Below are 15,003 nucleotides of genomic sequence, written 5' to 3'. Positions count from 1 at the left end.
TAATTACTCTAAAATTTCTCTGTTGAACAACTCGTCTGTCACTTGTTGGATTTCTTAACCCTTAAAAACAGGTTCATACCTGTCTTTAATTCAGGCCTTGTGAGAGTCGGTGTACTGTCCCTTTAAGACAGCCGCGTCACGTGTGAGAGTGTCATGTGATTGCTGAACTGAGAGACAGAGCAGCCTCGTACTCTTTGAATGTGCGGCTGCGGTACAGAAATCAACGTGACAGTTTGGACTTGGACCAAGCAGCCGAGGTGGGACGACTCGTCCCCGTCTGCGTCTGACAATCTCGCCTTTGCCAAGTCTTCCAAAGCGGCTAGCTCCGCTGTTAGCCACTTAGCCGGCTAGGCTAACTGGGCTTGTTCATCTGTAGCTTAGCCGCGCCTCGAACCGTTAGCTCGCCAATTTCAGTCAGTTTGTTTTGTCTTGAGTCAAATTTTACATTCATGAAATTAATGCTCACTGCTTTTCTGTAGTTTTCCTCCTCACAGCAGCATTTTGACCGCAGCTGTGTCGTTCCTCCTCAGGTGGTAGAGGACTATGCCTCACGGTGCCCTGGGCTAAGAAGTCAGCCGGTCCGCCTCCATCCAGGTTCATCTGCTCACTCAAGGTAAAGCAGCCCAGCATGAAAGGCTCGGGTTTCCTCCCAGGGGAGAGACTCCTCACGGCACTCCAGCCTTTGAGATGTTTTATCCGTCCCAGCCGGTGGAACCTTACTTATTTATGCGTTTCCTGACCAGTAGGTCCAAGAGTTGACAAGTTAGCAGCTCTTTGTTGGGCTGCAGCAGTTAATCCGTTGGTCAAAAGATAAACATGCCTGATGGGTTCTTAATTCAAATTATGACAGAAAATTATGGCTGGATTAAAGAACTTCTGACACTCTAACGTCGCTTCTGGCTCTTGAGAAGTTTGGACACACATTTCAAATCTCTTGACCTTTTCTGGACTTGAAAGATTCGTGGATAAAGTGAGAAAATCATCCAGAGAGGCATCGATGAAGAAAATGATAGAGTCCTGAACTGTAAATCAACCTGGGAAAGCAAATATTTGTATCTTCATTTCCTTTTTTATCCAGTTTCCTATCAACATTTTATTTGGTAAAAGAGCAAACATGGAAGTTGTTTCTTGATGTACTTGAATGGAGTCAAAATGCTGGTCAGTTGGTGGATGAAACACCAGGAAATGGGATTTGGATTTTTCTCCTGTTATGGTTCACATCTGCTCAGGTAGTTTCAGGGCTACAACGCCACCTACGTGCTGATGTCGCCTCATAATGCAGTTTTTACATATGAGACATGAAACAAATGATGTCTTCAAGAAGTCAAGCATAAATGTTTGCTTCCTTCAACCCCTTTAGAGCCAAACTCACTCAGATAAACCCCCTAAAACTTGAGTGTTTCCTGACAACCATCCAATCAAACCTCTACTTCTCTGCCTCTGTGGCAGATGAATAAAACCTAGAAGAAGGTGAGGTCTTTGCCCTCTGAACACAGCGACTCACCTTTGCTCTGCCATTCATCAAACATTTTGAGAAAGTCGGTGAACGCCTACGAAGGCTCAGACCACATCAAGTCTATATAACAAATCATCTTTTGTCCTCTTGAGTACTGCAGTTTTTGCTCATCATCAAAGTAACGTAGACTCTCCCACGTCTTATCTTTTCTCTCTCAAATCATGACCTTCTTATCTTTTTGAATTGTGCGATATTTGCTCTCCTGTCTGCTCCTTGCTTCTGACTCACTGAGCGATCAGCTGACCGAGGGACTGCTGGGAGCTGAGGCCTGGTAGTGAACCTTATACATTTAGAATTGAACAGTTTTGGGATTGTGCTGCTCCATCCCGGGACATGTGATGCCTCACATGCGAGCAATACTGTCTGCATCTGTATATTTCTGTGTGTATGTTGGTGTCTTTGGTGAATGCAGCAGTGTGGAAATGCAGTTATCAGCTGGAATGTTTGCTGAGCTGCGTCTTTGTCATCCCCCTTCCCTGCTGATTTATTGGTTTACCAGCAGACAAACACAGGAGCCGACCCGATTAGATTACTCTGAGTTTGTTTGGATTGTTGTATGAAGTCTGATGCTGTTGCACCGTTTGACTTTGTGCGTCCTTGCGTTCAGATGCTGCGGCGGGGCGTCTTGTGTTTGGCTCTGCTGGGCCTGAGCGCCGCGCTGGTCTGTCCAGATGGAGGCATGTGTGAGGATAGAAACACCTGCTGCAAGAACACGGTGGGAGGATACGGATGCTGTCCTCTGCCACGTGTGAGTTGTCGTCTATTTGCTGAATGTCTCGCCCCTGAAACTCTCCGGGGACGTCAACTGTATCTCACGATCTCTTCTTTCTAATCCTTCAGGCTGAGTGTTGTTCAGACCACCTCCACTGCTGCTTTGAGGGGACAGTTTGTGATCTGGTTCACGCCAAATGTGTCAACAGGACCGTTTCCCTCCCCTGGATGCAGCGACTTCCGACTAAACAGGTTCTGCTCGTGTAACGAACCAAGGGGCTCTGACCGAACGAGGACCTGTTGTTGTTTACTGTCTCCTCTGAGTTGAGAGGCTCTGCAAGACGTGGCTGCTTGTGTGAAAGAATCCACTCATGCAACAATCGGTGCATCGCTGGTGTCTGCGCGTCGCTAAAGTGGACAATATTTGGGCAGTTTATGCTAATAGAGATTAATAACACGCGAACAGAACAAATTCAGCTGGGACCCCTCATCACAACTCAAGGAGCAGGTCTGGCGGCACCGATCAGAGCAGCCTGTTGTTTTTCTGACCCAGTATGAGTCCCTGTTTCCTTCCACCAGTAATGTTATCCTCTTGCTGACATGGGTCTTTGTTTCTTTTCGTGTCTGTCATTGGTATGCGTTGGCGGTGACGCTTGCAGCTGAGCGAGCGAGTGAAGGCAGTCATTTGTCCGGACCAGGAGTCCGAGTGTCCGGATGACACCACTTGCTGCCAGCTTCCTGATGGCTCCTGGGGCTGCTGTCCCTTAGCCAAGGTAACGCTCACCCTCAGACGTACCAGAAACACCTCCAGTGTTGCGTCTGAAGCTGTTGTTGTAAATTTCTACAGTAAAAATAAGACAACTTTCCTACATGGAAGAGTGGTTTTCCATCTGGCTCCACAATTGGTGACTTCTGTTCATCTCATTCTGAGCAGGACAGATAAAAGAGTGGAGAGACGGTGAATAATTGTTTTTAATGGTGGTGTGGCATCATTTGATCTTGAGTTAAGAAAGCACTGCTCTGTCAGCTGCTCGCCGTACAGCTGTACTCCTCAGGTCCTGGTCTCTGAGTTCAAGCTGTTCATCTGCATTTGTCAGTTACCTGCAGGAAACGCCGTCCCAGTCTCAGGTGTCTCCTGAGTATCAGAAGTGCCTCTCCTCTCTCTGCAGGCGGTGTGTTGCGATGATAAGCGTCACTGTTGCCCCGAGGGAACTCAGTGTGATCTCACACACTCCAAATGTGTGTCTGCTACACAAGAAAGCTCCCCAATGCTGGAGAAGCTGCCCTCCAGACGGAGGGGGAGGAATCCAGGTGAATGCTTGATAAAGTTGAATCATTTATTCGTGTCAGGTGAGACATCCAATAGAAAAACCCTTCACAAAGAAATGGAAGACAAATAAGTGTGTTTCTATTCCTCTATGCTGATGATGCTGTTCTAATGAAGGTGTTCACGTAACATCGCTAAGATCACGCACATCCTGCCTCAAGAAGATGCAGAAAAACTTCCAGGCTGGATCACTGCACCTCCCTCCTACCAGGCTGGACTAAGAAGTCCCTAAAGACTCTCCAGCTGGTCCAGAACGCTGCTGCCACGTGTTGACTGTGGTAGCAGAGACCAGGTCTCTCCTGGACTGCTTCTCTGCATGGCTCCCTGTCAGATTCAGAACAGAATTCAAAATTCTTCTTCTCCCATCAAAGTCCTCAACAGTCAGGCTCCTTCATCCCTGACAGAGCTCCTAGTCCCCTATGATCCAGCTAGAACCCTTCACTCCCAGGATGCAGGGTTCCTGCTGGTTCCTAGAGTTCTAACAGTAGAATGGAGCCAGAGCCTTCAGCTATCAGGCTCCCCTCCTGTGGAACCGTCTCCCAGTTTCAGTCCAGGACCCAGACCTCCTCTCTAGGTTTAAGAGCAGACTTAAGACCTCCTTGTTGATCAGGCTTATAGTCAGGACTGCTTAGGCTGGCCCTTAGACTGCTGCTATAGGCTCAGACACCTTCCTGCTGGTAAAGGAAGGTTCTGGTGGCTGCTGTTGCAGGATGTGCTGCTGATGGAGAATTGTTGGGTGGAGGTTCATTGAAGGAGGGAGGTGCTGGACCTGCTCTACTTGGACAGAGTCAGGACAGAACTTTGGTTGGGGTTTGGTGCCACACAAATAAACCTGACTGGAGAAATGATTAATGACCGTATTTCTCTTGGTTGTCTTCCATCTTTCTTAGCTTCGTCTGTGGGTTCAGTCACGTGTCCTGGTGGGAAGAGCAGCTGCCCGGACAGTTTTACCTGCTGCTTAATGACCAGTGGAGACTACGGCTGTTGCCCCTACCCCAACGTACGTACGACTCTGATGAACAACTCCGGTGCTGAAATAGAGAGAGAAAGTGGCGCTGAGTTGTTTCTAAACCGTCTGCTGCAGTGAGTGAATGATTTCAACATTTGTGTTTCTGGTGTATGAAGTTTCACATTCATGTGGGACCCCAGATGAAGTCATTGCTTGAACAAATTGTTGGCCCACAATACAATTTTTACAACCTATTTTTTACTTTATAGTTTATCAAAAAGGTCAATATAATTCATTAAATCAAGTCAGGTTTATTTGTACCAAATCCCAACCAAAGTTCTGTCCTGACTCTGTCCAAGTAGAGCAGGTCCAGCACCTCCCTCCTTCAATGAACCTCCGCCCAACAATTCTCCATCAGCAGCACATCCTGCAACAGCAGCCACCAGAACCTTCCAAGCACAGACCCTTGTGGAACACCAGAACTGACTGTAGTGGTCTCAGAGGAACCATCATTAACTAGTACCAACTGAGATGACCTAGTAAATATGACCTAAGCCAGTTTAGTGTGGTTCCTTTAATACCAGTGACAGGTTCCAGTCTCCGTAGAAGGATGTGGTGGTCAATGGTATCAAAGCTGCACTGAGATCTAATCAGACCAGCACAGAGACCAGTCCCTCATCTGGTACCAGTAGGAGGTCACTGGTACCTTTGACTAGTTCTGTTTCTGTGCTAGGATGAACCTGGAACCTGACTGAATCCTCCAATCAGCTGTTGCTGTGGAGAAGTCACAGAGCTGACTTTTTTCTTCTTCTTTTTTTTTGATGCAACAAAACTCAAGCTTTTCAAAATGACATTGAGTTCTTCAAAGCTGTTTTTCACTAAACTGCCAGAACCAGATTTTGTTCATCAAAAGATGGGAATAAAAAAAGTGCTAATAAGAACCAAACAAGCTCTTAAACGGGAGTTTGGGGGGAAAAAAAATTGAAAAATCTATTTTCTGTACGATGTTGTGGAACGTTTCCTTACAAGAAATACTTTGTTTCATTGGGTGATTCTTTTTTGTTTAACTTGTGATTCAAGAGTTTCAAACATCACTTGAAGGCATGCGGTTTCTTTCAGTCGCTACTGCACAGTAACAAAACTACAAGGGGAAAGCAGTGTTGCATAAGTAATGACAGACCGCTAGATGGGCTACATTTATGATTACACATTCCATTACTCTCACCGTGAGGGTCCCACAGGCCTGCTGACATGTACAGTGCAGTCTGAATATGCCACATATTGATGACATAAAACCTACCAGACAGAGTGACAAATGATGGTGGGTCTGAAACCGCAGGCTGCTCACCTCAACTTCCTGCAGATATTCAAGCTTCCTCTCACTCCAATAAAACAACACGGAACTAAATTTAATGGGGGGGGGGGGGGGACTTTTCTGTGGAATGTCTCTTATTGTCCATCGTTCCAGCGCCAGACAAGAACATAGACCCATGATAGTTAGCTTAGCGCAAGGAATCGTCGTGGGATGGGAAGTGTTAGCATAGTGCTGTCAAAGCCATCAAAGCACTTTTCTCCATGGCTGTTGTATTTTTAGATGAGTTTAGAATGAGGAGACATTGTAGTGATAGAATCAGAAATGTAGCCGGAAGGAGGAGGATTCCTGCTGGACACACCAGCGTTCTGGACCTGAGCTAGCTGATGCTAACACTTCCCACCCACTACCAGCCATTGGGCTAAGCTAACTAGCCTGGACCTGAGCTAGCTGATGCGAACACTTCCCACCCACTACCAGCCATTGGGCTAAGCTAACTAGCCTGGACCTGAGCTAGCTAATGCTAACACTTCCCACCCACTACCAGCCATTGGGCTAAGCTAACTAGCCTGGACCTGAGCTAGCTGATGCTAACACTCCCCTCCTACCACCAGCCATTGGGCTAAGCTAACTAGCCTGGACCTGAGCTAGCTGATGCTAACACTTCCCAACCACGACCAGCCATTGGGCTAAGCTAACTAGCCTGGACTTGAGCTAGGTGATGCTAACACTTCCCACCCACTACCATTCATTGTGCTAAGCTAACTAGTCTGGGTGTCTGTCTCCTTCGCCGGCTCTGGGGATGAAGAGACAATCACGGTGTGAGGAGGGAGATGTCAGAAGAAGAAACCGTAGAGGAATTAGCCACACAGGCGCAGCTCATTTTTACACTGTCAAGTACATTGTGTTTCAGCATTTGTCCTAAATTGTCAAACTTCTTTGCTTTGATGTCTGCAGGCCATGTGCTGCAGCGATCGGCTCCACTGCTGCCCCGGCGACACGATTTGTGACCTGGATCATGGAGTCTGCAAGTCTGGGGATACACAGATGCCTCTGTTGAAGAAGAGTCCGGCGATCCCCAATGACAGTAAGTAGTTGTTACAGAGGAGAGAGCCTGAAGCTTTTCCTCATATCTTCATCTTCATTACGGCAGCTCGTTGGAGCTTTGTAACTGAATGCCGTTGCTTCTGAATGACCTGTCAAGGCAAACAAGACCGTCATTTATCAGACTCACCAGATCCAGCTTCTAAAAGCTTGTCACGCTGGTCACCCTGTAATATCAAATGAAACCAAAATTCTGACTGGAGCAGCAGATGCTGTTCCTCGCTGTGACGCTACTCATCAGAACTGCTGCATTGTGGTTGTGTGCTTCTGCGATGTGAAGCTGTCGCTTTGACCACCAGAGCATCTCAAAGCATCCTTGCGTCCCGGTGGAGACATTAGGAGACATTCCCTCAAGCCGTTCCACGGATGTCATGCTCCTGCGTGCTGAAAGTGACCTCGACATTCGTAAATCTTTTGTGTTCATCCTCGAGTCCCAGTGGACATTTGAGCACAGCGTGAAAGCCTTCCAGAGATATCACGTTAGCAAGAATGGTACAGAGGGACAGACGACCCGAGACCTTAACACCTCCAGTCCACGACGTTTCACCATCATATTTCCAGCTTTTTAGCACGTAGTCCCAAACGTTCCTGCTGCTCATCTGGCCAGAGGGGCCGCCAACGCCAACACGCTAAAATGTCACGACAGCTGCTTTAAAAGCTTCATCAAACTTTGATTTTCTTTACGTCACAGTGTTGGATTTAAAAAGGTGAAACGGAAACTGCTCCTGGATCTCCGTCTGTCTTCTTTCCCTCAGTCGAATGCCCTGATAAGCAGTCGATTTGTCCTGATCAGACGACGTGCTGCCAGCTGGCCAACGGCTCGTACGGCTGCTGCCCGATGCCCAATGTGAGTCACCCGAGCCACAGGGAGGATGTCACTGCTAACTCGCTAACTTCACTTCTTCTCCCACATGCTAAGACCATGCTAAGCAACGTTTTCACGCTGCAATTCCAAATACCAGTGTCATTGCCAAGTTTGAGCACAGTTTCTGCGTTCAAGTAATAATTCACTGTTCAGCTGTGAAACCCTGATATCTCATGTGCCTCATTCCTGCCTCCATCCTAGAGAGTTACTGATCTTCAAAATGTCGTAATTGGGGGATTATTAGGCTGAATTTCTGTCGATCAGTGGTCGTTTCTGTCACCTCCATGTTTTAGTGTATGTCTGTGGTGACGAGCTGTAACGGTCCAGTTTGTAGGATACAGTGACATCTAGTGGTGAAGTTGCAGACTGTTAACTGCTGTCTGAAGTACTGCAGCCTGACACCAACACTGACAGAGTTCTTTTTGTCGGTCCAGGCCGTGTGTTGTGCGGATCGGCTCCACTGCTGCCCCGCAGGTACCGAGTGTGATCTGACTCACAGTACCTGTGTGTCGGCCCGGGGGGAGACCAGCAAGCCCAGTAAGATCCCTGCTGCTGGGACAGGGATGGTGGCAGTACAGAGCAAAGGTGAGGATGGGGAGGAAACCAGTTTAACAGATTTTGTGTATTTAAACGCTGGGCGTTGGACTCAAACTGCTAATGACCCATGAATGCGTGTCTCCAGCATGTCTGTAGTGTGGATTAGCCTTGATTTATTGCGTGTGTGAGGGAGAGGTGCACTCGGTGGGGTTAGAGCAACATGCTGGCGTGCTCAAGTTGAAGGATTGCAGCAGAAAGGTTGGATTTAGTTTTGTTTTAAGGGTGAAATCCAAGTGTTTGTGGATTACTGATCATGCGTTGGGATTAAGAAGGTGTGGATTGTCGTGGATGATGACCTGCTGAATTTATAAACAGATGTTTTTGGGCGGTTTAACCGTCCTTGGCTGTCAGTCTTCATTTGCCCCAAGCTAAGAATACGTGGGTGGCTCTTTCTTCATTCTGGAGTCACACAGAAATGATAAAGGAGGGAAAACCGTCTGTGTGAACTCAAGACTCCTGTTAGTGAGTACTTGACAAGAAAAATCCATTTGTTAGGTGAGTGCTGCCCCGTGCATGTCGTCTCTGCTCAGCCTTGCCTGAAGGATAACAATGCAGATGTTTTTCTAAGTAACCTTGAAGATCCTTCATTTGTGGTGGAGGAGACTGACGCTTCACTTCACCTTCAGCTCAGGGGTGGAATTCTTTTCGCCATCACTTAGAATGAAGTCATTTTTAGAGGGGAATTCTTCACGGTCTCTGAGAGGAGGAACAACTCCTTCCTGTTGTTTCTAGTCAGTTTTTAAAAAAAAAAGAAAAAGTGAAGAGCAAATCTTCCAGAAGCAGGAGGGGGTGAGTGTTTGTGCTTCTCCATGACTCTGTCTTCAGAAATGAACCCAGCTCTATTTTTGTACACAGGGTTTTGTTACATAATAGAAGTTATTAGTGCTCATAATGACTCGGCTAATTTTCCAGTTGGTGCTGTTCCCTGCAACGACTCTGTGGCCTGCGCCGATGGAAGCACCTGCTGTAAATCATCCCAGGGCTCCTGGGTCTGTTGCCCCCTGCCCAAGGTACCAACACTCGCCAGCTCGCCGTCCACAACACCACACCTCTTGGGTCATGAGTCATTTTTGACTGCGTGCCTCTGCCTTTTAGCCTGTCAGCTAGAATTTTAGAACGGAACCAAAGACTCATCAATAGATGTGACGAATGATGGGTGACGTCGTTCGACCCGTTCAAGTGTTAGTGTTGTAGTTTCTTTGGCAACTTTACAAAGAGTCTCCATGCTTCGGGTGTTTCTTTTGGAAATTAGCAGATAAAAATGTGGTATTTTAAAGAAGTAAAGCAGGGACAACAGATGGCGTTTCTGCCCCCCCCAGGCTGTGTGCTGTGAGGATCACCTGCACTGCTGCCCTCACAGCACCGTTTGCAACCTGGCTGCCTCCACGTGTGATGACCCCACGGGCGGCGCCGTGGTCCCCTGGCTCGGACACGAACCCGCCTTCCCTTTACTGACGGAGAACAGCAAATGTGACAAATCCATTTCATGTCCAGGAAAGTCCACCTGCTGCAAGACGGCCACGGGAGACTGGGCCTGCTGTCCCCTACGGCAGGTAAACATGGGGACAGCAGGTCGCCTCTCTGTCTCTGAGACCCCCCCAAACCTGTTCACACCTGGTCCTAACCCTCTGAGGCAGACAGTTTGTGGGCGACGCTTTTATTCACTCATTTTTTAAAAAATAAGGTAGAAGTAATATAAGCCAGTGTCCAAGTGTTCGAGATACTGTTAGTCCGTGTTTACAAGTGTATGAATGCAGTCGCTTCGTTTGTTTACAGCCTGCAGTTTCCACTGAATTTATGTCGTGATACCAATGCAGTTTTTTTTTCTGGAACTTTTTATATCTTTTTTATGGCACCATTTCAAATACAATGTGACAGATCTGACAGGAAAGGTTTCAGGTTCTTTCTGCTGAAGTTCGGTACGATTCAGGCGGCTCAGCTGACGGGCCGGCAGACGCTGGAAACATCTGTGGCGCTGGCGAACTGCTTTAGGAGGAAATGAAGCGCTGGAACATTCATCAACAAGATGTGAAGCGCTGTTAAACTTGAGGAATTGTTTCTGGAACCTTCCAGGCTGTCTGCTGCGACGACCACGCCCACTGCTGCCCCCACGGGACGGTTTGCAACATGGAGGCTGAAACTTGTGACGACCCACGGGGGGTCATGCCATCCCGTCCCTGGGTGGTGAAAGTCCCAGCTATGACCCCAGAGGTCCAGGATGAGAAGTGCGACAGGCAGACCATGTGTCCAGGGGGGACCACCTGCTGCAAGCAGGACTCTGGGCAGTGGGCCTGCTGCCCCCTCCCTCAGGTCAGTGTCTCCTGCACCAGGGAGGGGCTGGTCGAGGGAGTTGCTAACATACTGATTCTTGCATCTGTCAGATTAGCGTGCTTTCCTGCTAGCAGACTTTGCTAATTAGCTCACAGCAGAGTAGAATGGAGGTTCACCAGACAGAGGGCGAGGGCGAGGGCGGTGATGATTTGGTACTTTGGTGTTGAGGTTTGTTTAATTTAACCAGGTCATGCAGTCATGAAAACCCTGGTAGAGTCTTGGAGTTTGAAAAGGCCTGGGAATGTTTTTGAAAAAAATGAAGCCAGAAATTTTTTTAAAAATTGTGGAAATCTGCTTCACCAACACCAGAATATGAAAATATGTCCTTCAGAAGAATCTGGGCTGAGGAACATCGATTGACTTTAGCACTCATCTTGCTCATGGTTTTTATGCGTCAACAAAGTTTTCGGGGAACGAAAAGTCCTGAGAATTTCCCTCAAAGTTGTAGAAAGTCATGAAAAATTATGACTAAACTGGTAAAAGTTTGATCTTGGATTGACTGGAAGTCCGGTTGCTGTACAGATTTTTTTTTCTGTTCTTCCTGACACGAGGGGGTTCAGTCAGGGCCACGAGGGGCTTGGGTCGGGTTCATTGAGGTCCTCTGTCTCTCCAGGCTGTGTGCTGCAACGATCACGAGCACTGCTGCCCTAAAGGCTACAAGTGCAACGTGGCTGAGCAGACATGTGACAAACCCGGCCACCTCAGCCTCCCGTGGGTCCAGAAGATTGCAGCCCTGCAGACGTTTCCAAGCGGGGCTGTTGCCGCTGCGCCTCGGCCACCCAGGAACATGTGTGACACCCAAACCAGCTGCCCCAGAGGCACCACCTGCTGCTTCATGAACTCCACCCAGAAGTGGGGCTGCTGCCCTCTCCCCAAGGTGGGTCCAGGGTGAGCCAGGTGTTTTTGAAGGAGTCCCTCAGGGAGCGATTCCTTACACCTGCTTTTTCTGTCCATCCCAAATTTAATGGTGATATCTCAGTAATATCTGGTGGAATTACTTCAGTTTTTTTGTTTGAGTGTGTTTACTTGTGTGTGTTTTCAAATGTCGTGTCCCTTCTTCCATTAATCAGCGCGGAACCGTGCTTTCGGCCCGTCGAGTCCTTTCATTGCACCGTCCAGGGATTATTTGGAGATATATTCTGCAAATGTGGGTGTAAATCTGGCTCCGGACTCACCTCTGCTGCTCCTCAGGCTGTCTGCTGCCATGATGGAGAACACTGCTGCCCCAGCGGTCACACCTGTGAACCCCACCGGTCCTCCTGCTCACGGGGACCCCAAGTGATACCCTGGTTCACGAAGCTGAGCGCCCGGACGGAGGCGGCGACGGTGACGGATGTAAAATGTGATGATAAGAGCAGCTGCGCTTCGGGAACGACCTGCTGTAAACTCCAGACGGGCGAGTGGGGCTGCTGCCCACTGGTCAAGGTTGGTACTGCTGCTTCCTGTTGAGAGTCCACATGTGACTGAGGTGAGATGAGGAGGTGATGCGTTGTTGTCTGGGCTGCAGGCGGTCTGCTGTGCCGACCAGGAGCACTGCTGCCCGCAGGGCTACACCTGCAACATGCAGACGGGAACATGTGAGAAGAAGGAGCGCGGCGTCCTGATCTACACCCTCCCTCAGAGTCGGGTGGTACCGTCTGACCCGGGACATGCCGGGGGCGATGCGGACGTACCATGTGACAGTACAGGGGAGTTCCACTGCCCCCAGGAGGAGACGTGCTGCAGGAGGTCGGCCACGGAGTGGGCCTGCTGCCCCTCCCCCCAGGTACCTTCAGTCCTCACTCTTTCATGAGCTGTACTCATTTTCAGGTCACTTTCTTGTGAGAAGATGAATGTCGTCAACATTATTATGATGTGAACCTGGATGGTGGTGTCATCTGCATAGAATGACGCTGACCAGGATCTGTGTGGTGGTGTTTGTGTCTGCAGGCGGTCTGCTGCTCCGACCTCAAGCACTGTTGTCCCGCCGGGTTCACGTGTGACCTGACGGCCGGGGGCTGCACCCAGCAAACCCCTCTGACCTGGGACGCTTTCTTTGGAGACAGAAGAAGAGACTTTGTCCCTCACGGACTTTAATCCCGCGGTTGTTCGTCAACCTACAGTCCGTTACGTTCACCTCCGGCTCATTTTGTTGAAGGAGAGCAGGGAGGTTTTGTTTTGTTTTGTTTTTTCTTACCTTTTTGTTTTTGTCATTCAAGGATTTACCAGGTTTTTGCACTCGTGAGTGTTTTGAAGGTTTGGGTTGAAACGCCCGGACGCTGAAGTCACACTCGATCGAGCGCTGTCACTGATAGGTGTTGTGTTCTGCTTGGTGTGCAGGACTTGTTCATGTTCTGCATTCAGCAAAAAAACAAACAAACATCACGCAAACACGATGCTGCTGAAAAAGTCGGTTTCATCCTTTAATGAACATCAGGAAGTTAAAAATGTGTAGCACCAGCCAGCTTTTCCCCGCGATCCGATCCCAATCATTGGCCGGACATCGTCACCTGATCCCTCTGTTTCTCTATCAGACAAACACGAATGTACTTGCTGCTTTTATTTCTGGCAAAATGAAATGTGATTTTCAGAAGAAAGGATTTGGTTCTCACGTCCTGCTCGATAACGACGTCTCAGTGTTTCTCTGCTGCGTTGGCCTGTTGACGTGCTTGGTGCAGTTCAGCCCGTTTCTCTGTATGTTGATTTTATTGAGTCTTTCTCTGTGATTTATAAATGAGACCTCGGTTATTATTTCTTCTCCCCTCTTTGTTTAGTGAACTTTTCCAATAGCTTGTGCCTTCTGAAGTTGGAGAGAGAGCTGCTGCTGCTGGGTCACACGTCCAGTTCCCGTCTGTCAATCACTGGGAAATGTTTTGTCCTGGACAGACGAGTGTCGATTTCTCAGCAGTGGAGAACTCAAAGCAGTTAAATGTGATGATGAGACAAAACACAGAAGAAAAAATGCTTTTATGGACGTCAGATTCATTGTGGATTCATTTAGTCTTTTAGACTCTACACCAGACAGGAGTGGGGCTCTCTCGTTTTGTTATTATTATTATCTTCATTTTAGTTTGGGTGGAAATTTGGAAACTGGCCGTGACAACAGACGACCTATTTAACCAGATGTTAGCAAATGCTAGCAGCTGCGATATGAATCGGATGTAAACACGAAGGGTTTCTGTTGCCACTGTGACTGAAGAGGAACTTGTGAAGTCATTTCTGTTTAGGTTGGACTGTCGCGTTACTGCCTGTAATGGGGGTGGGGGTGGGGTGTTAAGATTCAACAGAGAAATAAAGTTCCTGAACATCTCAGTTGGTGATGTGGTCATTAAATTCTCTGCCGTTCACTTGGTTGACAGAATGTGAAGGCCTTCACATGCTCCCCCTCCTCACATATCCTCTTACTCCCCCTGCCTCCATTGCCCTAATCATCACTGGGTTGCCACGACGACCGGGTAAACACAATAGAGTGGGAGGCCCTGTCCCACTTTACTGCCAGCAGGCCTGCACTCCATCATCTGCCCCCTGGTGGCAGTGAGCACACACGGCAGCTGGTGAGCAGCTCAGGCTGTGGCAGCTCTTAATGAGGTCAGATTCTGGTCCAGTGAGTGCCTCCATTGTTGACCATCAACAGGACGCTTGTTGATGAGGAGAAGCTCAGACTGCGGCCTTTGTCAACCAGCTTCACTTGACATTAACGTGGAGAACGACTCCTTTATTTCTCTTGCAATTTGACTCGCAGATGTAAACTGGCCCGAATCTACAGACGTGTCTGGATTCTCCAGTTCCTTTAGTTCAACTTGTTTATGTCACAGAGCGACGTCGTCATACAAGGTATCATGTTTGTAGTCCAACAGGAAGTTAGCATGTCAGGGATGAGGTGTGTTTGTAGTCCAACAGGAAGTTAGCATGTCAGGGAAGTGGTCGTCTCCTGGCTCCTCCCCCAGCAGCCAATAGGATCGCTCCATGTGATTGTGGGTGATTGAATCAGTAAATCAGCTCTGGTGAACAAAGGTTGATCTTCAGGTTCAGTTCGTCTTAGCTAGCTTAGATCATCTTCACTAATGAACCCCTCTCCAAGGTTTTCCAGTCGCTATCAAGCTTGCTAGCTTAGCCTAAAGACGGTAAAAAGCTGCCTACCAGCACCTGAGCAGGTCGGCTAACGTGCTGATGTGTTGTGGGTTGACAGGCAGTTTTCTCAGCCAGGGACTTCCCCGACTGTTGGGAAGTCGTTTCTTATTCTTGGCTAATTAGCTGACGTAAGAGCTTCTTATGTGAATCTTATTATTTTTACCATCTCATGTCAGTCATA

At 48.3% G+C, this 15,003-nt stretch overlaps 1 protein-coding gene across 3 annotated transcripts; it reads left to right on the top strand.

Moving 5' to 3' along the window:
* Positions 1-125: 125 nt before the first annotated feature.
* Positions 126-13,952, top strand: grnb (granulin b). Of its 3 annotated transcripts, none has more exons than XM_086195850.1 (17): positions 126-257; positions 531-613; positions 2,124-2,264; positions 2,357-2,479; positions 2,887-3,000; positions 3,397-3,538; positions 4,445-4,554; positions 6,773-6,902; positions 7,675-7,766; positions 8,219-8,369; positions 9,294-9,391; positions 9,701-9,934; positions 10,455-10,691; positions 11,326-11,589; positions 11,904-12,137; positions 12,220-12,477; positions 12,642-13,952. In XM_086195850.1, the coding sequence occupies exons 3-17, from the start codon at positions 2,124-2,126 to the stop codon at positions 12,786-12,788; spliced, it is 2,475 nt and encodes an 824-aa protein (XP_086051976.1). In that variant the 5' UTR covers positions 126-257; positions 531-613; the 3' UTR covers positions 12,789-13,952. The 3 variants fall into 3 exon arrangements, with proteins under 3 accessions (XP_086051976.1, XP_086051978.1, XP_086051977.1); XM_086195851.1 differs by having other exon boundaries at positions 154-413; XM_086195852.1 differs by lacking the exon at positions 9,701-9,934.
* Positions 13,953-15,003: the final 1,051 nt, after the last annotated feature.

Source organism: Aulostomus chinensis, chromosome 23, assembly GCF_037954235.1.
Source record: "Aulostomus chinensis isolate RoL2024-O1b breed Wild chromosome 23, RoL_Achi_v1.0, whole genome shotgun sequence".
Classification (NCBI taxonomy): domain Eukaryota; kingdom Metazoa; phylum Chordata; class Actinopteri; order Syngnathiformes; family Aulostomidae; genus Aulostomus; species Aulostomus chinensis.
This window is presented reverse-complemented; position numbering and strand designations above follow the sequence as displayed.